Source organism: Arvicanthis niloticus, chromosome 3, assembly GCF_011762505.2.
Source record: "Arvicanthis niloticus isolate mArvNil1 chromosome 3, mArvNil1.pat.X, whole genome shotgun sequence".
Taxonomy (NCBI): domain Eukaryota; kingdom Metazoa; phylum Chordata; class Mammalia; order Rodentia; family Muridae; genus Arvicanthis; species Arvicanthis niloticus.
In genome coordinates, this window is record NC_047660.1 from 80,122,693 (window position 1) to 80,149,256 (window position 26,564).

At 42.1% G+C, this 26,564-nt stretch overlaps 1 protein-coding gene across 1 annotated transcript in view; it reads left to right on the plus strand.

Annotated features, from left to right (window-relative positions):
* Positions 1–26,564, plus strand: part of Erc2 (ELKS/RAB6-interacting/CAST family member 2) — an 827,882-nt gene that overhangs the window by 17,772 nt on the left and 783,546 nt on the right. Inside the window, 1 exon segment of the mRNA XM_076931310.1 lies at positions 13,417–14,213. Coding sequence (XP_076787425.1) covers positions 13,557–14,213 — 657 coding nt within the window. The 5' untranslated portion in view covers positions 13,417–13,556.

The window sequence follows — 26,564 nt, forward strand, 5'->3', positions numbered from 1 at the left end:
TATATCTAGAAGTAGCCGAGTGTGCTAGCTAGCAGAATTCATATAGGTGAGGCCCCTGGAGTATATTTGAACTAGCAGTGAGGACAGAGGGTTTTTGCGGGGGGTAGGCCTTCCCTTTGCCATTGGATTTTGTTTAGAGTAAACGTTCTAACTGAGGATTCAAGCAATGCCTTTAGATTTGTTGAGGTGGGAAGACAGATGTACTATATTTGACAGTTTACCAGCTTGGTTTATACATTTGAAATGTATAGAGATGTGGTCCTTGGGTCTGTATTACCCTCTGGAGACTTCCAATGTTAGATCGAGTGTTGAAATATGGGGTGCACGGTGGGGCTTATGGCAGGAAGGAAGAGAAACCCCAAGAAATGAGAGTACATTATATGATCTCAAGGAGTGGAGTGCTTTGGGACCATGTGTGGACCGCTGGGCATGATGTGGGCCACATTCAAAGTTCTGATAGTGGCAGAGGTAGTATAGCTGAGCACTATAAAATTAATTTGTGCAATTAATATTTACCTTTACAAAAGCCTACAGTAGCATAAACCCACAATCCCAACATGTGGGAAGTTGATGCAGCCCAAGCAAGTTCCAAGCCAGACTTGCCTACATAGTGAGATGTATAAAAATAGAGAAAGACTTAACCTTTATCATATGTGCTATCCTTTAGTCTTATAAAAACAAATAAGACTGACCAACTGTATTAAAAGAGAAGAAACACCCACTAAACTTCTCATCCCCTATGTCACTTGTCCAAATGAAGGGTTCAGTGCTGGAACCTATCTGCCAGCTTGGCTAGACACACTAGGCTACCCCTCCACCCCACCCTTGCATGTCCATTGATATATCCCTTTACCTCCTCTCCTGGACTTACATTGCAAAGTGAAGGGGATATGACCTTAAATCTCACATCCACAGGGCTTGACGATATGACCCAAATGGATTGACTGTATAGAAGGTAAGCTATCAGTTGATAGGATCTAAATGATGATTAGGAAGGAGTCTTATGAATGGTCTATGTGATGCTGAGAGGCTTGAAGGAACTTGATGCATTTGAGCAGCAAGAAGACGACTCGTTTAGAGGTGGTGAAGGAGAGAGTCTCCAGAGAGCCAGTGGGAAAGAGATCCTAAGGGGTTTATCTGTGCAGCACTGGGAAGCTTTGAAGGGTTCCAAGTGGGCGGTGAAGATATTTTTGTGATTATAATTGTAACTTGACACAGTTTGGCTGATGTTTTGGAAATAGAACAGAGGGTGTCAAAATGGGAGGTGGTTTGGGAGGGTACGGGCTAGCTTAAACAAGAGTCATGCTAGTGTAATGGGCTGGCGCCAGTGCTCGTGGGGGATGAGGAGATGGATTTAAGGGATCTTTTTAGAAAGAAGTTAGAATGGACTTGAAGTACATGGTGAGAGAGAATGAATTCTTATTTAAGGTCTTTCATGTGGTAGAAGTGAACCAGTGTTTAACTGCCTATAGGCCAAACATAGAAATAGGTGTCAGGCAGAATGGAAGGCCATAGGGCGTGGAGGGATAGGAAAAGCAGAGGCGCGTGCCCTCCTGCAGGTGCTCCTCAGCTCCATTGTGTCATTGTCATGGAGGGAAGTGAGCAAGGGACTGACAGACTTTCAGCTTTTACTTTTCTTCGTAAATTTTTTCTTTCCAAAAAGAAGCTGGAATCTGGACTTTTAATGGGATTTGTCTGTATCTTTCTGTGTTGGCAACTAGAAGCAAATTCTAAAGAGTCTTGAACTTGCCACGCTCAACTCATCTACAGCAGTTTTAACCCGATGGGCAGTCACTTCTTGCTTGAGACCTGTTCTTTACCATGACTCCCTGTAGAAAGATTTCATTTTGGAATTAAATGTCATCTGGAACCCAGAGTTTTAAAAAGATGAAGAGGCTGGTCAGGGAAAAAAAAAGAGATATTTAAAACTGGCAAAGTGTTGGGAGATACTGATGATCTCAGCTCACACAGTCTGTCAGCAGGGCTCAGGTGATGGGCCAGGGCTAAAATCTGTGGAAATAAACTTAACCCAATTTAGAGCAGATAGCAGGAAGCACTTTTGTCTTAAAATAGAGCATTTTAGACTGTGATAGTCTGAGACTCTTGAGGGAGACAAGAACTAAGGCTCGTCCCAGTCATGTTCCCCTGAGCTTCTAGCTGGAGAGTCCTTAAGCCTTTTTAAGAGGGTGAGTGGATGAGGGCATATTTTATTTATGAATCCATATGCAATTAGAAACAACATCCTCATAGGTTCATGAAGCCATCTGTTATTTCTCCTGAGTTTTAAGCAGAATTTACACACGGACTTCCAATTTTATTTATGAGGTACTTTTAAAGTGGAAGGTGTTGGTCAACTAATCTCTTTGGGGTCATAGTTTCTTTTATGTCAGCAACATCTGTTTTTGTGCAGCTTGAGGGTATGAATAATTTACCCTTCTTAGTGTTGACTACTACAGATATACATAGGCAGGTACTTTAAAGAGCTTATTAGGAACTCCACTGATTTCTCTCTCTCTCTCTCTCTCTCTCTCTCTCTCTCTCTCTTTCTTTCTCTCTCTCTCTCTGTGTGTGTGTGTCTATCTTTCTGTTTCTGTCTCTCTCTGTCTCTCTCTGTCTCTCTCTGTCTCTCTCTGTCTCTCTCTGTCTCTCTCTGTGTGTGTGTCTGTCTCTTTCTGTCTCTGTGTCTCTGGCTCTGTGTGTGTCTGTCTCTCTGTCCCCCCCCCCCCCCCCCCCCCCCCCCCCCCCCCCCCCCCCGTGCTGTAAGATCGTTACCTTATTTCCTAAAGACACTTTGGCAGGTGAGGAGAAAAGCTCGTTACTGGTCTCCTTGAGGTCAGTAATGCGAAGTAGACATTAGAGCGTTATTGATTACGAATGAAGCTGATCTTTATTTTCTCAAAAATTTGTTTTAGAGAATTAAAAAAAAAAAAAAAAAAACACCAGGGTGGATGAGAAACATGGAGACAACAACCCAAAAAAGCCTGAGTGTCAGAGCAAGTGTCTTAAAATACCTCAGGGAACTTAAACACAGCTGGGCAGAGGGCGGAGGGTGTGACTGACTCATTAGAACAGGTAGGAATCATGAGGTGGTGTCGGGATGTGGCAGCTGGGAGCCTCTGGCTTACTTCATTATCTGAGGCTGCACCTCTTGATCAAGCCTGACCTAATTCTGTGTGGAGCAGCCTTAGGGGTGGTCTGGTCCCAGGAAACTGTGCCTGATCTTTTATAAATCTGGTAGAAGAAACTCATTTCCAAATAATGCGTTTGGCTTAGGTAGCTAATTAAAATTAATTTTATGAAGTAGATGTGTGGGCTGGAGTGGTAGCTCATTTGATAAGGTGGTAGGGCTGTAAGCATGAGGGTCTGACTTTAATCCCCTAACCCATATGAAAAAGACAGGCGTGTGGTGGTGTTGTGGTTGCTTGCTTATAATCCCAGTGTTGGAGAGGCAAGGAGAGGTCATGCCTGGGAGCTCTCTGGCCTGCCAGCTTCGTCAGGGGGCTCAGGGCCAGTGCAAAGAAGGTGTTTGGTCAGAGCACTGAGATGGCTGGTAGTAGAAGTGCTTATGTATACCTGATGAGCTGAGCTCAGTCCCTGGAACCCACGGGGAAAGAAAGAACCAACTTCCTGAAACTGTTCTCTGACCTTCATAATGTGCTGTGGCACACTGCATCTACACATACGTGTATGCATGTGTGCACGTGCACACACACACACACACTATACATATGTATGTATATGCATATATGTGTATATGTATATACGTTTCAAAAGTTAAAAGGGCCAGGAGTGATGGTGCAGCACTTTGATCCCAGCAGAGGTGGGCAGGCCAGCCTGGTTTACAGAGTGAGTTCCAGGACAGCCAGGGCCACACAGAGAAACCCTGTCTCAAAAAAAAAAAAAAAAAAAAAAAAAAAAAAAAAAAAAACCCACAAAAGAAAAGAAGAAGAGGAGGAGGAGGAAGGAGAGGGGGAGGGGGAGGAAGAGGGAGAAACAGGAGGATAAGAAGAATGGGAAGAGAAGGGGGAGGAAGAGGGAGAGGGAGAAAGAAGGAGGAGAAGGAAAAGAAGAAGGAGAAGGAGAAGGAGAAGGAGAAGGAGAAGGAGAAGGAGAAGAAGAGGATTAGAAGAAAGGTAGATGGCTTTGCCTAGGATGACACCTGAGATTGTCCTCTGAGCTCCACACATGAACATGCACATATATGTATATACAAATATTTATCCCGTTTATTTTTTTAGGTATAAGAGATAGCTTATTGTATTCTCAAATTTGTTTTCATGGCCTAGGAACACAGATTTTACAAATTCCATATTCAAAAAATGGTAACAGCATCATAGAATTTCTATAGTGACAGAACAAAGAAAACCATACAGTAGCCCACTTTTCAGACACATCGGTAGGAACATGATTTGACACATTGAAAGGGGGACACTTCTGCTGTAGGCCTCAGATGCTATCTGATGACGTCCTCACCTTTACAGTTGGTGGAAGCTAGTGATTTTCCAAGTTAAGATGCCTGATTAGCACAAGAATGTTATGTCAGATAGAGAGGTGGGGGAAAAGTGGCTATTAACAGCACTTGGAGAGAACCCAAGTTATATTGTATTAGACTGCGGCCCTTCAGCGATCCAACCTCTGTCATTACTGAACTTCTAATCAAAATAATCTACAATCATTGAATTTCTACTCAAGTACTCAGTCTTGTAGAAGGAAGAGTGCAGTTTCCTCTCAGGAGGTTTTGTCACATCTTGATAGAGTGCAGTGTCTTAAATACCTGGGAACTCTTCAGTCATGGCAGAGAAGAGATAATAAGAACTTACATAGGAACAGCAGATTTGACTTTTTCACAGTTGCATATCCAGTTTCAGAAGACCAGTTTCATTTGCCTCTGTCAATCTTCCAGAACTGGAACTGTCCTTGGCTTTAGCTCTTCTGTTGTGAGGAGAGGGAGTGACCGCTACGTGTATTGTCATTTATTGCATAAAAACATTCTAAAAGCAAGAAGCAGATATGTAGTCATGAAGACATTATTCCATTCCATTCCAATGGCCTCCAAATTGCCTATTTGACTAGGTTTCTATGGAGTCACTTGAACAGAACACCTTTGTTTAGTGTGGCCTTGGTGGTACAGACATCAGTGTTTTCCTCAGCTGCTTGACATGGACTGTGGACGATGACTTGTGTTCTTTCTCACACTGGAGCTTCATTGTTGAGGCTTGACAATAAATAGGAAATTATTATTTTTTCTTGGAGCTTTATGGCCAGAAACTCCAGTCATTTTTCAATTTTTTATGTTAGTTTATATTTACTCAACAAAATACTGGGTCTCACTATGAAATTCTCATACTTTGACCATATCTAGTAATGATTTTTTTTCCAGATGGTATCTTATGTAGCCCAGGCTGGTCTCTAATTGTCTGTGTAGTGGAGGCTGGCCACAAATTGCTGATTCTTTTGCTTCTACTTTCTTTTTGTTTTTGTTTTTGTTTTTTTTTTTTGTTTTTTTGTTTTTTTGTGACAGGGGTTCTCTGTGTAGCCCTAGATGTCCTGGAACTCACTCTGTAGACCAGGCTGGCCTCAAACTCAGAAATCTGCCTGCCTCTGCCTCCCAAGTGCTGGGATTAAAGGCGTGCACCACCACTGTCTGGCTTACAAGTGTCAGCAACTTTGCATGGTTCTAGCCAATTCTTTTACTGTTTACTTTTGCCAATTAGAGGTCAATTTTGTAGTACCCAGCTTTTATAACCATCATCCTTTCAAACCCTGTTGGATCTGAGCTCAAGAGAATTACTTAAGAAAGTCCATTCTAGCAAATAAATTTCTTGCAGATATGTTATATCTTACCTCAACCCCTTCCACCCCAGCATTCAACATCAGGAATTAATCTGTTTTTAAAAAGCATTTCTTGTATGAGGAAATCAGAACATTTTAAGGAAAATATTCAGATATCTCAAAGGGGAAAGGGTTCACTTGCCAAATAATCTTTTTATTTATATAATAAATAGATATGCAGTCAATGTTGGGATCGTTACCAGGCTGCTCTAGTGTTCTAACATCTCTGAGACCTCTTGGTATAAAAATCCGTGTCAGCTATACTAATGCAGACATTTGTTAAGCTGCTCAGGAAGTGCTGGGTGAGAACCGGCAGAGCGGGGTAAGAGTAACCTTAAGGTGTATTTATTGAATATGCAATGTTGAAGTCTAGTTGATTCGGGGATTTTTGGTCGCCTCAAGAAGAGATGGTAGCTTCAAGGAATGCAGACAGTAAAGAGCATAGTCTGTGAAAGGAATTAGCCAAGGAAAAGATGGGAGCCTGAATTGTTCGTCTTGTGTTTCTTCTAGAATGTGATCCCCGGGAGATAACCACCAGTGTTTCATCAATCACAATATTAGTCAGCCAGGACTTTTTCAATCAAAATATTGTGAAATGTTTTCCATCACAATATTATTACATTTTCATCCAACAAATAACCCATGTCATATCTTTAGTTAAATAAATGATTAGATAACCATTCAATAAGGCATTAAGTGAGTGGCTCAGGTCTAGCTGAGTAACAAAGCCTTCCAGAGTCTAGGAAGGAGCTTTAAACAATAGCTCACTATTTTCCACAGCTCTGCAGCTTGGCTGATGGTCCTGATATTGGCTGTCGCATTAGAATGTCACTCATGCATCTGATACTGGATGGCAGATCAAGGCGGTTTATTTCATTGGTCCGTCTAAGTGCTGGCTGCTGGCTGGGAGTGCTTTGCTCTTTTGTGTCAGCACTGTTTCTGTGTGATGGCTCATCTCCAGAGGTTTTCTGTGGGGTTCTGTTTCTGGTAGGACAGCTCTGTCTTCTTCTCTGGGACCAAATTGTTTGACCAAATGCTTTGAAAAAACACCTTTAAGGGCGGAATTCTTTATTCTGGGTCTTGGTTTTGGGGAGGGTAAGATGCAGAAGCTTATGTCATGGTGCCAGGAGACAGAAGAAAGGGGTAGGGCAAGATACAGTCTTTGAATGACATACCCTTACAACTGACCTCCTCCAACAAGACTCTGTCTTCCACAGTTCATTACCTTGGAAGAGTTCATTTGAGTTTGGATTCGTCAGTGGGTAAACCATCCATTAGGTCAGAATCCTCATGAGATACTTGTCTCTGGAAAGACACCCAGAGGTGTGAGCCACTAATCTAAGCATTTCTTACCCCAATTAAATTGAAAGTCATGGTAACCTAATCCATCTTTTGGATTCTTATGGTATTCATTAATAATCAAGTCTTATAAAGCATTTTCTGGCATTCAAGCATAATGGGAAAAGGAGATGAAGTCAGGAATAACACATCAAGAAAAAAGAAGGTTATGGGACTCTATGAATAATTTTATGCTGATTCATCTAAAATTATATCCACACATTCATGCAGCCACTCAAGGAGAAAGCATCATTTTGTTGAAAAACATTGATGAATGATATGATTGCATGATTTTGCTTAATTCTTTAATACTTGAATTGTCTATAGTAATTCATTAGTTATTTTAATAACAAAGTAAGCATTTAGGTCTACGACAAATGTTAAAAGATAAGAAAAAAGACTTGAGTGTGGTATTGAACACCCTTAATCCCAGTGTTCAGGAGGCAGAGGCAGATGTGTTTCTATGAGTTCCAGGCCAGCTTAGCCTGTATAGTTCTAAGGCTAGCCAGAGGTAGTGAGATACCATCTAGAAGACAATTTGGAATAAAACATATTATAGTCTCAGACCCCAATTCTTTAAAAACTGAGCTATAAAGATTTTTCATATCCTCAATGATTAATGGGAAATCAATTTATAAAGAAATTATTTATTATCATACTTATGTGTTTCTGTGTGTACCATGGCACATGTGCACAGGTTACACCTTATAGAGTGACTTTTCCCTTCAACTTGATTGAAGACAAATGAACATTTGAAGTAAAAAGGCAAGAGTAAGCTCAAAGGCAGTAGAAATGTTTGTTATTAGGAATCAAGAGATATAGGTGTAAGCAGTAAAATACAGTGCAGCAGCCAAATAAAAAGCCATGCTTCTTTGAAATCATTGTTGCCTGGAGAAACAGGAAAACACAAACACTAAAAACAGGATAGGGCTGTAACTTGAAGTTTTTTTTTAATTAAGGAAGAGGTATACAGACCTATATGGATTAGACTGTGCTTGAAGAAGAAAAAATAGCAGCAACACAAAATAGATCACAAATGAAAACATGCTGGTAAGCTTGGTAAAAGTTGAGATTATCAGCAGCCAAGTTAGTTTCATGGGTCTGTGTTACCAAACACTTCATGACAGGACTGGCTTTGTATGTTATTACCTGTTTTGGAATGTAGTAAAAACAAAAGTCTCTGTTTTATGATACTAGCATTAAATCTAATACTAACCTTGGATAACCTTGCCCCAAGGAACTGGGAGCCAGTGTTAGAATACTTTGCTTTTTAAATGAGGAGGAAAAATCATTACTTCACTACATGTGTGACTGTGGTGTGTATATGTATGGTGTATGTGTGTACTTATGTGTGGGCACATGGACCAGTATGTACATAGACGGGGATGTCAGGTGTCCTGCTCTGTCGCTCTCTGCCTTACTTCTTTGAGACAGTGTCTCCCCCCCACCCCCTGAACCTGCAGCTAGGTTGGTGGCTAGCAAGCTGCAGAGATCCTCTTGTACTCACCACAGGGCTGGGCTTACAGGAGCTCGCAGGCATGCCTGGAGTTTTACATGGGTGCCTGATGTTTGAACTCAGCAAGTGTTCTGACCTGCAGACTCATCTACCCAGTTTCTGGATGTGGGATTTTTAAATCAGAGAATGTTTCTTCATGTTACATGTTATATATGTTGTATGTATGTTTCCAAAAGGAACATGTTTATTTGTTTTCAATTGTCTTCTGTAAGGCTCCAAAGCCTTGGCTGACCAGCCAGCCTTGCAGACTCATTGAGGTTAAATCCGAACAGGTGTACATTTTATGTTATTTGTGAGGAGCCTTCAAACCTAGCTAGAGAAGTGAGATGCTTTTGTATCTAGATATAGGAGGAGAAGACAGAGGCTGACAAGTTCCACTGAGTCCTTTCTAGGGAGGTGTAGCTCTAATGTGGGCTAGCCAGGACCCCAATCCCTAGGTCCTAAGTGGTAGTAAAAACGGAAAAGTAATTTAACTGTGGACGTTATAGGCAGAAAACCCAGAAAATTCTTATTATAGAAGTATGTCTTTATTATGAAAAATGTTTAGATCTTGCAAATAAGAAAGGGAAACAAAGAATGCCTTTTAGAATGGCAATTCTGGTGTCAGCTCCATAGTCTCCCTGCTAGTGGGTGCATATATCTGTGATTTTCAGAAGTGTAAGGAGGAAATCCCACCTGTACCTGTACATGCACATGTGTGCGCGCACACGCACACACGCACCCTGGTTTGTACTCTGCTCTTGTCCACTCCCAGTATGTAACATCTTTCTGTCTCATTAAATATTCATGCTGTTCCAGTGTCTTGTCTGTCATTAAGCATTTATATTACAGAATTAAATCATTATTGGTGTATTGATACTCCCTTTTTACAAGAGATTATTCATACAAAAATCTTAGCCATAGCATGGTTTTTATATACTTACATTATGTACATAGTATGTGTGTGTACTTACATATATTATATAACACAAAGGAATTATGCTCTGAGTCTTTTGAAGACTGTCCTCTTACAGAATGGGAAACATCCACAGAAAACATTTCTCCATATATATGTGAAGACTCCTTAGGGTGTAAAGAGTCATATAGAATTTAGCCAAAAGGAAATGTATGGACAAAGGCATGCATTGCTCCCACAAGGCTGTAAAGCAGCCAACCACAAAACTTGTGTGACAGTCTAAGAAGTACTAATGGTCACTGCGCAGCCCTCTCTACTGGGTTGCTCATGCATCTGTGGACGGGTGCTGAAGAGGCAGCTCCACTCAGCTGGGTGGGGCTTGATTTCATGGCTTGGGGTTGGTGGGCTGCAGGCAGGGACACCTTGGCTATGGTTTGTGTTTCTCATTTTTTTTTTTTTCTTGTCTAGGTATGGCAAGGGGAATGAGTGAGAGAGAAAACACGCAGGTGCTATCCCCACGGCCTCTGCTTCACTCATGGTTAATTTCATTTTGTCAGCCAAAGCAAGTCACAGGGCTGAACCTAGAGTCAGGTTAGGAGAGCATTGTGAAGAACACAGATAAACGAAGGGGTATGTGCTAGCAAGAGGGCTGCCATTCTGAGTTCTCCCTGTGGGGACTGACATAGTGGAAAGAGAGAACCAACTCCCAGAAAGTTGGCCTCTGACCTTCATACACATGCATACACATATAATACATAAATACATACTTGAAAAAAGAAAGGAAGGAAGGAAGGGAGAGGTCAAGACTTGGGGCCATCAATGCTGTCAGTCTATCTGTCATATGTAGCTAAAGTGGCCTAGGGTGAGATGGAGCTTCAGTGAAAGCAAGGTTCATAGTATCAAATGCTGTCTCCTTGCTCGGCTTCACATACTTCCAGTACAGCTCTGTTTTCCTAGGCTCTGTCTTCACTCCCATGGAGGCCCCTTCTACCCGGTAGTTCTCAGATGTCTATCTTTTTTTTTCCCTCCTTTTTAAAATTAGCATTTATTAATTATACACAGTGGGTTTTATTTTGACATTTTCATATGTGTATTTGATGTATCTTGGTTGCGTTTGTCCCTCACTACCCTTTCTTGTCCACCTTCTACTCATGGTGAGCCCCTTCTCCCAACTGTTCCTCCTACTACTGTGTGTACTCACAGAGTGTGTGTGTGTGCATGTGCATGCATGCGTGTGTGTGTGTGTGTGTATGTGTGTGTGTGCTGAGAGGACAACAATCTTGAGACTTGGTTCTCTCTTCCTCTCCTATGGACCCTGGAGATTGAACTCAAGTCTCAAGTTTGCAGGGCAAGCCCTTTTTACCCACTTAGCCACTGAGTGATCTCACCATTGTGTCTTCTTTCTAATGAACCAGTGAGTTTACTATGGGTTGCTTCCATGAACATGGATAAGGGGGTGTTTATAGGAGCATGCATACCTTACTGTAAGTAGCTACATCACTGATAAAAAATACTCTCCTCATTAACCATAAACTACGTATTGTCTTTCAGGGAGGGATGGGACCTCATTAGGCCCTCTCCCACTCACTCCATTATAGAATGTGCACAGGCCCAGTCTTGTACAGATCTGGCAGGTGATCGCAGTCACTGTGAGTTCAGGAGTACTTGGAAGTCAGTGTTCTGTGCTACCCACTCTTGTCCTCTGATCTCTCCATTTATTTCTGCCTCTGCTTCTGTAATGCCCCCGGAGCCTTGAAGGGCGTGATGCTGATGCCCACTTCTGAGGCTGAGCATTCAGCCATCGCTTTCAGAGTTCCATCTTGAAAACAAATAACTGTGACTGAAGATGATCTCCTTTTTATATTTGTTCCACCTAAAGTCATGGGATGGAGTCTTTTTGGACCAGTGAGAGTCACATGCCATCCTTCAAACTACTTTTAATGTCTGAAATGAATGGGGTAAAATGATTGGACAGACTTAGGTTATATTCTCATCTTAATCCCATCCAGAATGAAATAGTGGGAGTCAACCTCATTTAATCCTGCAACCTGCAAGTATGCGTTCAGAAAAAGCGTATTTAAAGAAAATGGAGTCTGCATTTCTAGAAAGAATGTGTAGCGATGGGAGGAGAGATAAACGATAGGCAGATGCAAATCAAAGGTGCTTTTAGCATGTGTCAATGCTTTTAATGTTTTAATCTCATTGAGACACTAAACAAAACCAATCTATTCATTCATTTTTAAATAAAAGCTCTTTACTGACTATTCTGTCAGGTAGCAGTAAGGTATTTTACAGATAGCATCTTGTTTAAGAGTATAATCAGTCAGATTGTGTTTAGTTTATCTATTGAAGAATAAAAGCTCATGACAATTTTTAATATTTGCCTAAGGCACTCTCTGTTCTGTATTAGAATGGAGATTTCAGCCTCAGTCTGCCCCTCTCCAGACTCTCTCCTCCTATTGCCAAGCTGCAGGGAAGCAAAGCACACTGAAGCTCTCTTGAGAGCAGGAGGCCACGAGGCACCCATTAAGACCACTGGAATCCCAGTATTGAAGTAATTGCAACTCTAGGACCCAAGCTGCACAGAAAATGTCCTGTTGTACTTGACTCACCACGATAGGGAGCCTCTCTTACTTGTCTTTAGGAGTTAGGGGACCGGGAGCTCTAATCTATTGTACTGTTCCCCTGTGCCATTTCTGTATGTGTGGGAAGAGGTTCATATGAAGATTAAGGCCAACTAATATGGAAAAGAACTCTCCAATGACTGGCTGGGAAGATGTATGGCAGGGGAAGAGACAGGAAAGACTGTTGTTTTCCCTGGAAATAGCTTTGAGAATCTGGCCATATCTACAGTTGTTGTGCTGGTTGAGACACATCTTGATTCTAGCTCTGAGATAGCCAGTGGGCTGCAAATATTGTGTCAATTCCCGCTGAACGGTGGGAAGCTATCTAGAGGGTTGTGTTGGGTGCAGTGGAAAGGAGGTCTGTGGTAGATACTGATTTCTGAAGGGCACAGGAGGAGAAAGAACAGCACACACGGCAGATAGTAGACGTTCAATGAAGCAGTGGTTTCTCAGAGTCCTTGTTAAGCATTTGTGTTTGAGGCCTATGTCCCTAAAGATGGGTTATTATTTTATTTTATTTTTATTGTGTAGATGGTGAAATTTTGGATTTCCTAACCCTAGTTAGTACATGTCAAGAGGAAGAACTTCATTTTTCTAAGGAAAAAAGAATTTCATTTTGTCACTGATAACTTTTGACTTTGGGGGCAGGGTGGGAAGATTTACTTTAAATGTTTACTTGTAGTAATAAATATTTCAGTATTATTCCAAATATATGGCTACCACTTCATCTATCTATCTATCTATCTATCTATCTATCTATCTATCTTCAATCATCTGTTTGTCTGCCTGTCTGCCTATTACCTATCATCTATTTATCCTCTATAATCTATCTGTCTGCCTATCACCTACCATCTATTTATCCTCTATAATCTATCTATCTATCTATCTATCTATCTATCTATCTTCTATCATCTATAATCTGTCTATTTATCCTCTATGTCCATCTGTCTGTCTATCATCTATCATTTATCATCTATCATCCATCACTTATTTTGTCACTCACTTATCGTTATTCATTTCTTTATATCTATCTATCTATCTATCTATCTATCATCTATCTAAATTGTTTTTTTTTTTTCAATTCTGGGACCTTGTGTTTTCTTGGAGGGCATTTTACTACTTCTATTAATATATATATTTAAGATGCGAAGCAATCATAGTTAGAATTCTAAAGAAGTTTGTTTTTAATTATCCCTTTTATCATTTTGCAGATCTCTGAGTGGAGCCATTTCCTGGTACAGACTATACCAAGAATGTGGTGAAAACTCTAGTCAGTGAAGGAAACATTGGCTTAAGTCCTCACGTTGCCTAGCATTTCTTCTCTTCAGTAGCACCACATCACAGAAGAAAAATGTACGGGAGCGCAAGAACAATCAGCAATCTGGAAGGCAGCCCTTCCAGATCACCGCGCTTGCCAAGGTCTCCTCGTTTGGGCCACCGAAGAACAAGCAGTGGGGGAGGGGGAGGGACAGGCAAGACTCTGTCTATGGAGAATATCCAGTCCCTTAATGCGGCCTATGCTACATCTGGACCCATGTACTTAAGTGACCATGAAGGGGTAGCATCAACAACTTACCCAAAGGGCACGATGACTCTGGGCAGGGCCACAAACAGAGCTGTGTATGGAGGCCGGGTCACAGCCATGGGGAGTAGTCCCAATATTGCTTCCGCTGGACTTTCCCACACGGATGTCCTTTCATATACAGATCAACACGGAGGGCTGAGTGGCTCGTCTCACCATCACCACCACCAGGTGCCCTCCATGTTGAGGCAGGTAAGAGACAGCACAATGTTGGATCTTCAAGCCCAGCTCAAAGAACTGCAGAGAGAGAATGACCTCCTACGCAAAGAGCTTGACATTAAGGACAGCAAACTGGGGTCATCCATGAATAGCATCAAGACTTTCTGGAGTCCCGAGCTTAAGAAGGAGAGAGTCTTGCGGAAAGAGGAGGCAGCTCGCATGTCTGTCCTCAAGGAGCAGATGAGGGTTTCTCACGAAGAAAACCAGGTAGGTTCTAACCTGTCCCACTGTTCTCAGGATTTGCAGATGGCTCCAGATTTACTGTCTGTACCAAGGAGGTTGGCACCACCAAGAAGGTTAAAGCTTAATATGTTTTGCTTAGATGCCACAGCAGAACTCAGGAAGTACTATGCCTTATTGATTGGTTTCCGTGTTCCGGTGGCCTTTCCACCTAGTTGCAGACTTGGGGAGGAGACCCATCCTCATTGCCAACTTTTGTATGTGGTTAATTTTGTTCTCTTTTTCAGCATTTGCAACAGCAGTTCAGATGTTCCTCCCTCAGCATAGAAGACGAAAATGCTAATCTCTGCGAGAGTAAACACTTCACATTAAAACTTGAGTGGTGAATTTCTATTGTCTGTTTATTTTTTTTTCCTGCTGTTGAACCAGCTTTATTTCTTAGAGCAAGTAGTTCTCTAAGTAGCAAACTCAACAGGGTGGACCAGGATCGGGATGAATGGGTTTCAGACCCTGCAAGGGAAACCCAGTATTTTTTTTTATCCATTAAAATACTTTATCCATTCAGTATTTATCTACTGTGTGCAAAGTGCCTTCTTCATCTTTGACCCATCTTCTATATTATAGAAAAACTAGTGAGATTAGCTTCTCAGCGTCTTCCCAAATATGGCTGTTCCCCCTCTTACAACCCCCTGCTCCCTTCTTAATCCTCTTTGTCTCCAGGAGGCAGCATATGTACATCCTTGACTGAGCCTACAGCACCTTCTACTGGAAGACCTGGGCCAGTCTTGTCTTGTGCCACCTCCTTCCATCTGAGCTACCTGCTCCATCCTTGCTCTCCATGCACATAGCCAAGGTCTCCCTTGCCACATTCGTTCCTCCTCTTCCTCCCCACTATTAGCTTCCCCAACACTTATTTCCCTCTCAGCTCAGCCAGCGCCCACTTTCCATGTCCTCAATGATCTGAGGCCCGTCTTACACAGTATTGTTTCACAAGTGCTCTCAAATCAGATGTACCTATGCTTAAAGCTCAGTTTCTTCTGGAAGAGAGAGAGAGAGAGAAAGAGAGAGAGAGAGAGAGAGAGAGAGAGAGAGAGAGAGAGAGAGAGAGAGAGAGAGAACTAAGGGGATGCGGAGGCTGCTGTGCCATTTGGCTCATGAACTCCTGGGAAGCATTTCCCTCTCTATTAGAAATCTGAGATAATCCCAGCCTGGCTGAACAAATGACTCTGGGACAGCTAGTCTTTCCGTCAGCCTATGTTACACTCTACCTTTTGGTGGGGGGTCAGCCTCTGACCCTCCCATCGGATTCTCCGAGTATAAGTGCTTTGGAGCTAAGCACCGGTGGTTGCAGTCATGACAAAGATCTGTTCTCATTGGCTTTCTTCGAGTTACGAGCCATTGCCTTATCTCTATCTGGCTGAGTCCGTGCTGCTTCTCAGATGTGGAAATGAGATTGTTTTCATTTGGAACTGAAAGCTCTTTACCCTTAAATCAAATTAGTGTTCTCCACCACTGTTTCTGCTGTGTTCTGATTTGCCTGCTCGTGAACTCCTCGTGAACTCCTCATGGACTTGTTCCTCTAATGTTCTCCCTGCTCTGTCTTGTTTGTCTCCTCTCTGTAACTTTCTTTTTAAGTAGTAAGAGCAGTTTAGCAACAATGAAAGCAGTGATCGAAAGCTTTAGGGGTGGCCTTTGCTCTGTCAGCTCTCAGATGACTTTCATCCTCTGCTTCTCTCACTGAATTTCTGTTCGAGCGCCGATCTGCATTTATGCATGTACATTTATTTATCTGTAAATTACAGTATGCCACAGTGTCACTGTGTTACCTATCTTCTTTGATAGTCACAAAAATATATGGATGAGACAAAGTAAAATAAATACAATGAGGTAAATTTTAATGACATTCTTTTGTTTGTAAGAAGCATTTTAACACTCCTGATCTGTGCTATTCCAAGGTAAAGAATAAAACATAACTTTTTTTTAAAGTGGAAATCCTTTTATTCCCTCTTAGAAGTATATTTACAGGTATATGTATCCCTCTTGCTCAGGATAGGCTAGGCTCTTCTGGAGTAACAGTAGACCTCAAATTTCAGTAGCTTAACATCTAGATCCTCCCTCCCTGTCCCCTTTCTTCCTTTCTTTCCAGCATCTTGCTTTGTATCCTTGGCTAGCCTAGAACTCACCATGTTGACCAGATGCATCACACTACCTTTGAACTCAGAGATCCACCTGCCTGATTCCTGAGTTCTGGGATTAAAGGTGTACATCACCACACCTGGCCCCTGATTTTTTTTTTCCTAAAGTATGAAGCAAGTCAAGTGATCTTTTCTGTGTAGTGGTACGGGACCCAGGGTTTCTGCATCTGGTGCCTGGCTTTGAGAATTGCTGTTCAGGGCTAGAGAGTCCTGAAGATGACACATTGACTCCTTAATTCTCCGGACTAGCGTTGACACAGCTGAAGGAAGTGGGGCGGGGGCTGTCACCTTTTCCTCTGAGAGAGAGAGGGAGATGACATAAGCATGGGTTAGTAACTGCATCTGTAGGTCTTTAGGTTTGTCATAAAAGTGGGGCTGGTCAGGCATGGTGGCAAATGCCTCAATTCCTAGCACTTGGGAGGTGGAGGTAGGAGGCTCAAGAGTTAAAAGTTGCCCTTGGCCATGGAGTAAATTCAAGGCCAGCCTCAGTTACAGGTGTCAAAGAAACCAAAGGGGGCAAACGAACAAATAATTGAGAAATGTGAATGTAGAGGAAATAAACATTGGGGATCAGTCTGTCACTGTTCCCATTTTACTGCTGCCATAACCAGTAGCCATCTCTTGTGAGCGTATAATGGGCCGTGTGTGTTATGAGTGTATGTCAATCATTTGGTCACTTGAGTCAGTCTTCTGAAGCCAGGACTAGAGGTTTTCTTACCTTACAGGTAAATGTGAGTGGAGAGAGAGTGGAGGACTTTCCAAGATTTACTAAGCTGGAAAGTGGCAGAGCTGGCCTTTGGTTTGGTCAGGCTCTTAACTTTGTGGTTGCTACCCACCAGTGGGAACACTGAGCTGAGAGACATTAGTATAACATGGTGGTTCCCAACCTCCCTAATGCTCCAACCCTTTAATACAGTTCCTCATGGTGTGGTGACTCCCAACCCTAAAATTATGCTCGTTGCTACTTCATAGCTGTGATTTTTCTACTGTTATGAATCGTCATGTAAATAGTTTTGGAGATAGAGGTTTGCCAAAAGGGTCACAACCCACAGATTGAGAACTGCTGGTCATGTTTGATGACATAATGACAAGTTCCAGTGGAATGACTGAGAATTTGGTTTAATTTTCTTAATTAGGAATTTATTTTCCCTAGAAGTGGTTTTGATGGCTCTAATTTCTCCTTAACCTAGGAGAAAAGGTTTATTTTGACTCATGTTTTGAGAAGTTCCAGTCACAGATTGAGTGGAGCTGTTGACTTGGGCCTCTGATGGGCACGGTGAGTGGCAGTGGTGTAGTGTGTAGAGGAGCAAACTGCTCAGCCAGGGTTTCACAATCCCCTTCAAGGACCTGGCTTCAAGGACCTAGGGACCTCTTACATGGCTCTATCATCTCCCAGCAGCATCACCCTTGGGACAAAGGCTTGAACATTTGGGGAGCATTTACTTAAACAATATCACCACTACTTATTCTAACTTAACTCTGCCTTCCTTTTATAGGTAAAGGAAAAGTATAACACCTTTTTCTATATGGAAGAAAGGGACATAAAACTCTTAAGAGTTTTTTAAAAAACAACTTGACTGTAGTTTTTAAAGCACAACTAGAAACTGCAGCTGCAAATATCATTCTTCCAGGGATGGTAGAATCTAAAACAATTTGAACTGTACTACGTGAAGAAAAATGGGAGGCAGTCCCGTTATGGAAGGGAGGTGAAGAAACTCGTGCTCTTTTCTGTGACACTCCTACTTTTATAACATTGCCTCCAACCAGTACAGACATGTGCCTCAGGTGCAGTTTATAGAGGAGATTGGTTTTGATGTCTTCTTGGTTCTTTCCATGGGAGCTGACTCCATCTCTGGATTTAAGGAGATCCATACTCCCTCTGCACATTAGAGAAAGTTCAGGGGCCAGTGGGTAGGTGGCCTCAGATTTCTTAGGTACAAAGTATTGATGAGCAGGTTCCTGGATGCATGTGGGTGAATGCATTTGCTGCTGCTGAGAGTTGTGGTCCTGCGGTTTGGGGTCATGTGTGTAATCCAGAGTGCATGTGTGCAGGGCTAGCTTAACGTGTATAAGGCAGAGTGCATGTGGGCAAGGGTAGCTTAATAGGTGTAAGCTAAAATCAAGAATGCGTAGGTACAGGGCTAGCTTTATATATAAAAGCCAGAGTGCCTATATTCTGGGAAATCTATTCTTTGGGTTAGTTGAATCCATAGATCGTGTTCTCAACATCACAGTAGGAGACTAATTTGTGGGAAGAGTGAGTTTAAAATATTGATGATGAGAGACTGGGGAGGTGGCTCAGTGGTTAAGAGTACCAGCTGCTCTTGCAGAGGATCTGGGTTTGATTCCCAAGCAACCACATGGTTCACACTGTCTTTAGTTTCAGTTCCAAGACCTAACACCCTCTTCTGGCCTCCATGGGCACCAGACATTTATATGATGCACATAGATACATTCAGGTGAAACACTTATACATATAAAAGTAAAATCTTCAAAAATATTGTTAATGAGTGTTCTGTTGTTACTCAAGACAACCCCTTTGTCTTTTGTGGCCTGTCTTTTGTGCTAGATGTTGACAGGGTTGGGGTAGGGGGTCTTGCAGGGTTTTGTGGGGATGGTGGGGTGTATGGGTTAGATGCTATTATAAGGAAACCAAGTGACTCAATTTCTCAAAAAAATTAATAGGCTTTTCTATTCCCTTTCCCCCTCCCCATCTCTCCTTCCTTCCTTCCTTCCTTCCTTCCTTCCTTCCTTCCTTCCTTCCTTCTTTCCTTCCTTTGAGATGAAGTCTTGCTGTGTAGCCCTAACTGACCTGAGACTTGGCATTTAGACCAGATTGACTTTATTTTTATTTTATTTTTTTCAGATTGGCTTTAAACTTGCAACGTTCTTCATGCCTCTGCCTTCTGAGTGTTGAATTATAGGTGTGCACCCCAACATTTAGCTAGTTTTTCCCGCCTTTGTATCTTCTCCCCATTTACCAGTATAGTGGCAATCAAAGGGAGAATATATGGTAGAGAATGTGTTTTCAGAAACTTTGTAAGAAGCTAAGTGATGTTCTACACACTTTTCGTCCCAGTGACTAGGGTTGCTGAGGTAGAAGGATAGCTTGAATCTGGGTTCAAGGCCAGCTTGGGCAATAGAGCAAGACACTGTCTTGAAGCACTTAGACGTGGAAATTTTGTAAGGATTTAGATCCTGCGATGTTGTGCACAGATGTTACTGGCTTTTCATATTCCTGGAAATTTTGTACAACTATTAACTTTGTACTTTAATGACCTCTTTTCCAAACTAGACATATAGAAAGCAATTTTTAGACGTTCCCCTAGGTTGTGTGTAGCTAGCCAAGGCTCTGCATGAATATAAATAGCATCACACACTAGGAGACTGTACTAGATTTAATATTTACTCATCTTGAGAAGAAGTGGGACAAGGTCATTGGGAACTGTAACCCAAGAAGTGTAAGTAAACCTGTCTGGGGAATGGTACAGCTTTTAAGCAATGGTTATGTGATCGTTTCTATTTCTGACTTAACACTAGAGAAAAGAGAAGACTCTAAATCAATATTAATAAGTACTTTTGATCCAAATTCAACATATCACTTATTAATTCTTATTTGGAGCCCAGAACTGGAAAAGCTGAGAGAAAGTAACATTTCTGTTAGCTTTCTTTTCTTTGTTTCTCTCTCTCTCTCTTTTTCTATTTTGAGGTAGGGTCGTATATATCCCAGGCTAGCCCAGCAATCACCATGTAAGTAAGGATGACCATGAACCTCTCATCCTTCTGCCTTACCTTCTGAGTGCTTGGGTTACAAGAATGCACTACTAGACAGTTTTATGGGATGCTGGGGGATAAATCCATGGCTTTGTGCATGGTAACTAAGCACTCTACAAGCTGTATGCTCTAGGCCTCCTCCTCTTCTTCCTCCTCTTCCTCCTCCTCCTCATTGTTGTTGTTGTTTATTTGTGGTACTACAGGTCCCTTTTAACAGGAGTCATTTGACCCTGTTCTGAAATCCTCATTTGTGAGTATCCAGATTTGATGAGCTGTGCCAGCTGGGAGTGAGGGATAGAGATATGATTTATCCTAATGAGATGGCAGCAAGGCAGCCGAGTTGGGACAGTCTGATAACAGTGAAACTCAACTGTCATCACTTTGTACAGTGAAGGCTTGGCTCAGCATTGCTGGGTCTCTTCAGGTTTATGGGTGGGCTGAGATGTTGCTGAGGTTTTGATATGCTTTATCTCCTAAGTGGTAATGTGCCGGAAGCTTGGTTCATAATGTAACTGTGTTGGAAGGTGGTGGTGCCTCTAACAGGTGAGTGTGTCATGGGGGTTTTGGCCTCATGCATAGATTAATGTCTTTCTCAAGGACTGAGTTAGGTCTCTAGAGACTGGATTTGGTCTCACAGGAGTGATGGGGTCTGTAATAGTTGGAATGCTGTAGTTACTGTGAGCAGACTGTTTACAATAAGACTACTTCAATCTTTCTATCTTTTTTGCTTGTGCTCCTTCATGACTGTGGCACATGCTCTTGCCATGTCATGCCAGCTACAATGGGACACTGTCTAGGAGCCAAGAAATTGTTATTGCCATCCTTTTTGGTCTTGAGAACTGTGGGCTAAATAAACCTAGTTTTTTTTTACATTATAACCAGTCTCTGGTGTTTTGTTATAGAAGCAGAAAATATACTAAATCAGATACATTCACCACTCCAATAGATTTGTCTTATTCTTGTACCTTCCTCAGGCCTCCCTTCTTTCTACTGGTCGAAATTTGCATCTGTGCAGACAGTCCGTGCACACTAAGTGTGGCCCGGAGAATGTTGTTTTCCTAAGGGAATTTTCTGGTCAAATAAATTTTAGACACACATATCAGAAACATTGTCATAGAAATTCATGATGCATATATTCTAGGTTGAATTTTGTCTCCCTCCTTAAAGGTAGGTTGGATTCCTAACTCCTGTGTGACCTCATTTGGAGAAAAGACCTTGTTATAGGTAATCAACTTAAAAATGGAGTCTTTAGTACGGGCCTCAGTCCAGCTTGACTGTTGTCTTTATCAGAAGGTAAATTTGCACACAGATACAGACATGAACAGAGAGATGTGGACATGCACAATGAGAGGGTGACCTTGTAGTCAAGCAAAGAAAAGAGTCTTGGAACATGTCTTTCCTGGAAGCCCTTGGAAGGAAGCAGCCAGACTGACACCTCTGTCTCAGCCTTCAGACTTGAGAGAGAATGAAAATGTGTGTTGGATTTGTGGTACTTTTTTAGGATGGTCCCAACCAAGGAATACCATATTTCATGATGTGTAATGCTCCGGCTCTTGAAATTAAATAGTACTTTAAAAAATTTTAACCTAGCAATTTCCCAGTCTTCCTTGACCGGAAACTTTATATCTTAAAACTAAATGCCTTAGGAAACTGCTATTGCTGCAATGCCCCCAAAGGCCACCATCATTACAGCTATCACCAGCAACGCAATTCTTCATTTCTTGTCGTGAGCACTGATGTGATGCCTGGGACTGGGTATGTCAGCTTCCAATCATGGAACAAAGATCAAGGAAAGCGCTGAGAAATAGGCCTACTGTGTGGCCTGCCTCAAAATTTCTAGTTGACTCAAGAAAAAGTAAAGCTCTGACTGTGTTGATTGGGCATTCTATTCAGTAACATGCTGCCTCTCTGTGTAAGGCTTTTTACTTTATTTCCATTTGAGACTTATATGTTTGTGTGTGTGTTTTTCCCAAAGTTACACAGGCACATAGGTGTAGCATTGGATAATATAGTTTAACACCCCATACAGCACAGAATGCCAGAACTTACAAAGGCAACATTTTTTATTTCTCCTCTATCTTGAAGCTACTTAGTTTCTTTCTCCCTCCTCCTCCCCAGTTTTCTGAAAAGCTGGAGGATCTTTTATCCAATCTTAGGTGATGATCTGCTTAGAAAGAAATGCAATTTTAATGTCTTCTATGGATAGGTGAGAATTTCTTTGGCTCACAAGATCGATGAGATGGCGCGGTGCCAAAGTGGGTCTCTTAGTTAGAATGTAAGAGAATGATGTGAAGTGAGCTATACATCTTTGTCACAGATGTCAGCTGTTTTCTGCCTCAGTAATCTCCAGCTGTCAGCCTTAGAGTCAGGCATGTGTACCCCATGAGTGGACTCACTGACTTTTATTCTCAGGTTTTATTTGGAAAGATTTGGTTCATATAAGGGCAAGAAAATTTGTATGGCGGACCTTGGCAGGAATCTAAATGATTCCTGACTCTCTTTTTCTCTCTGGATTATGTTAGTTGGGCAATGGGATTTCCGTAGTGCAAGTGCAAACAAAGAAAATATATTGGACTGCTTCAATGTGTAGATTCCTTTGGTCCTGCTATGTCAAAGGTTTTTATTGAAACCATATACAGAGAGGAGAAGGTAGGATAGAGGGTCGGGAATAGTGATCACCCTCAAAACATTCATTGTCTAATAACACTTCCCGTGGACAACATGTCTACACTGACAAGGAAAAGCAACAGGGTGCTTTTGTTGGCCACCACAGATGGGGTGGGCTCTCCTCTGGCCCGAGTTCAAGTTCTGTAATTAGTTGCAGGTGGAGCTCTTGTGATTTTTTTTTTTGGGGGGGGGGGTCTATTGGCATCTCTGTGCAAATTCCCACTACTGCCAGGTGGACTCAATAACTAGTTTGGCTTTGCAGGAATATAGAAAATTATAAATCTCTCCCTCATACACACCCCCAGATAAATCTGCTTTAAAGGTCAGGCTTTGAAAGCTGTGGAGAACGCTTTCTAAAGTTTGGGAAGTGGGGTTTTTTGGCAGAGTGTAGGCTTGCAGCCAAGAGCTGGGGCAGCCTGACAAACAGAATTCTGGCATGGGCCATTTCTTCTCGTTGTCTCTGTGAAGTTAGCATTTGGCTGCATCTAGGAAGAGACCTGTGGCTGTTTTGTAGGAAAGGAAGAAGCAAAGAGCAAAGCAGCACGTCCCGTTTCATCCTCCTTGGCTGGCTGGGAAGTACCTACTCGCTTGGCAATATTCGTTGATCAAGTTAACTTGGTGTAACTGGGGGTAAGTTTTGTTCCCCAAGAGACATTTGGAAATGTCTGAAAACATTGTTAGCGGGTACAAATTGTAGGGTGATATCATCCATAAGGAAGGAAGGAAGGAAGGAAGGAAGGAAGGAAGGAAGGAAGGGAGGGAGGGAGGGAGGGAGGGAGGGAGGGAGGAAGGAAGATAGGAAGGGACGGAGAGACATGATTGAGGAAGGGACAGTGGTGGGGTGTGTGGCAGAGGAGGCAGGGCAAGCAAGAGACACCACATGCATACTTGTCAAGTAAAAAATCAGAGAGTGGCTGAAGAGGAGCACGGTTGCTTTGGAAACTTATCACAAAGGATGGGAGAAGCAACTCCAGGACTATCAGTCTATAGGCTGCAAGCGATGAGAGACCATTTCTCAGGGCACTCGTTCAGGACCCCTGAGAACCTTGCCCCTGAATCAACAAGAGTGGCCCTTCAGGGACGGGAAGCTTTTATTTTGTGCAGCTGGCTTCTGAGGCCCATGGACTCCTTGGTTCAGCTAGAGTTTCTGATCTTGCCTTCCTTCTCAGGACTTGAATGTAGTTTGCAAGCTCCCTGGTCCAGGAGGTCCTTTGCTGCCATCGCACAGCTTCCTCATGGGTTAATTTCTGTCTGACCTTATTTAGGCTTTTTGTTTTGGGAGGTTTCACATCCAGTGTGCCAGATTTCCCTCTTGGCTCTCAGTCTTTCTGATTTCTTCTTCTTTAAGCACTTTTTTTCCCCCTTACAAGAACCTCTGTTCTTGTTGAGAATTCAGACCATTTACTCAGTTTATTGTTATCTCATGTTTAGGGAAGAATGTGACTGAAAGTAGCAGAAATCCATTCAAATGGAAGGGCGGTGGTAGGTCTGGGTGCTCCTGGGAAGGAAGGATGGGCAAGGAATCCAAGTTCCCCGAGGGCATGGGATCAGGGTTACTTTGAAGATGACCAGCAACACAAAGTCTTCCTTTCCCTCTGATCTTCCCGGATATTGCTTTCTGTTTCCCCTTGTGAGAAAGTGTCAGCCTGAAGCCTGTGTTATTGTCTATACAAGTGCTCCACAAGGACTGCTCTGTTGCGATTTCAAGCTCAGAGCTTGTGTCCAAAGCGTATTTTGTATGTCTTCAGAGCCATAGGTAGCCACCCTACCTGTGCAGCCATCTCTGGGAAAGGGACAGAATGGGTAGATTTTCTAAGAGCGCAAATATGGGTAAGGTGTTGGGGGGGGGATGATGGCCATTGCTGGGAAACATTTTTTGTGTCACTTGTAATCGGAAGCTTGTCTATTTCAGTTATTAGAAGGATCCAGATCAAGTAAGGCTTTGGTGGTTTGGATATTTAGTAACTATTGCCTCTGTCTTGGGCGGCATTTCAATAGCACCTTTAGCCTGCTGGTCTCTCTTGACCTTCACACAGCGCTTACCAATTTCTTCCTGTATGCCCACTGGAGAAATTGCAGAAGTTTCTTTTGAGTGATATTAGAATCAATTCCTGCCATCGTGTTTCAGCAGGATGGTTCTTTACCTAATATCATAAATATTCAATCTTTGTGGGAAATTTAAAAACACTGTCCACTTTTCGTATTCTGCCTTAGTTCCCATAAAAAATTGAGTCTCGTTGGTGGATGGATGGGATTTTGGTGCTAGATAGGACCTAGAAACTTTTAGAAGTAGGTATGTTAAAATTTACTGTTTCTATTTTAAGGTTGTAACAGCTTGAGTTCTAAAAACTGTCTCAAGATGATGTTCCTGAGTGCATATTATCTGAATAAGAATGTTAAAATCCACTGATGTGTCCTTCGGAAGAACTTTTGAGAAAGAGCCACCTGGGGCTAGTGTTCCCTCCAAGAACCCTGACACCAGTGCAGCAGGAATGTGTCTGTGGTGGAGAGCTAGACATGAGGACCAGATTTAGAAACCTCCCACTTTTAGAAAGACAGAAAATACCAAATAAAACTTGCCTTCTTAAAAATGTAAAATTCTGTGCTTTTTGCCATTGGGAAGTCATGTACTTTTTGAGGGGCCAATGAAAACATAATTTTCCCTAGGGGAAAATGTGTGGAATATCAACTGTGTATATTTCACTTTCTTATTTCTAAAGTTCAAGAGCATTTCACAATGTCTATGTCAAGTGTGTGTGTGTGTGTGTGTGTGTGTGTGTGTCTGGGTCAGGAAACTTAGGGAGGACTTTGGTGAGTATTTATGTGAGGTGGAACCATGTTGAGGGACTATATGCATTCACTAAAGCCATTCAGGTACAGTGTCCTGGAGGAGGAGAGCTTTAGTGCATTTTCAAGAGTAAGTTACTAGAAAGAATTTAAATAACAGTGAGTGTCATAGTGAAACATATTAAATATTCTTACTAAGGACATTTATTTCATTATGTTTATAGTCTGGGTTCAAAAATTTCCAGTTTACCTCAGACAGTTTTGTTTGTTTCTTCCCTCCCTCCTTCCTTCCTTCCCTCCCTCCCTCTCTCCCCCTCTTTCTTTCTTTCTTTCTTTCTTTCTTTCTTTCTTTCTTTCTTTCTTTTATTCTATAATTGCAGGTCAAATCTAGTGTTAAATTCATTATGCTGTAGACATTTGTGTTAGGACAACCAAGGATTTTGGTGGCTTATCAAGTAAGAGTTATTTGGGTACCCACTGTTTCTAGTTACAGATAAGAAAGCTCTGCTGAATTCTAAGAAGCCCTTTCTACCCTTCTACCATTTCATGAATAGTAGCAGAAACTAGTTCCCTTTTTCTGTGTAGACACAGTAAGGAACACAGGGGAGGCATACCTAGTTTGAGATGAACAATTGACTACTTCAGTCTTTACCAGGAACTCAGTTTAGTCTAGAGAAGGAAACTTCTTGCTACATTTGTTTATTAGACTTGCTGATATTGGTGTGATGTTTCTCCCTCTTCTGCATAAGCCTAGCCAGAGGCCAGGAGAATGGACACACCGTGCCCCCAATTTTCAGTTCCTGTAATGCTTCTAGAAAGGGATGGCATGAATCTGGGGCTGGGAAAGGTCTGGGCACTCATAGTTTTCAGAGAAGCACCTGAAGTATTAGAAGTGAAGAACCTTTTAGTATACCTTTCTGGCTGTCCTATGCTTGCTTGATAAATAAGAAATGAA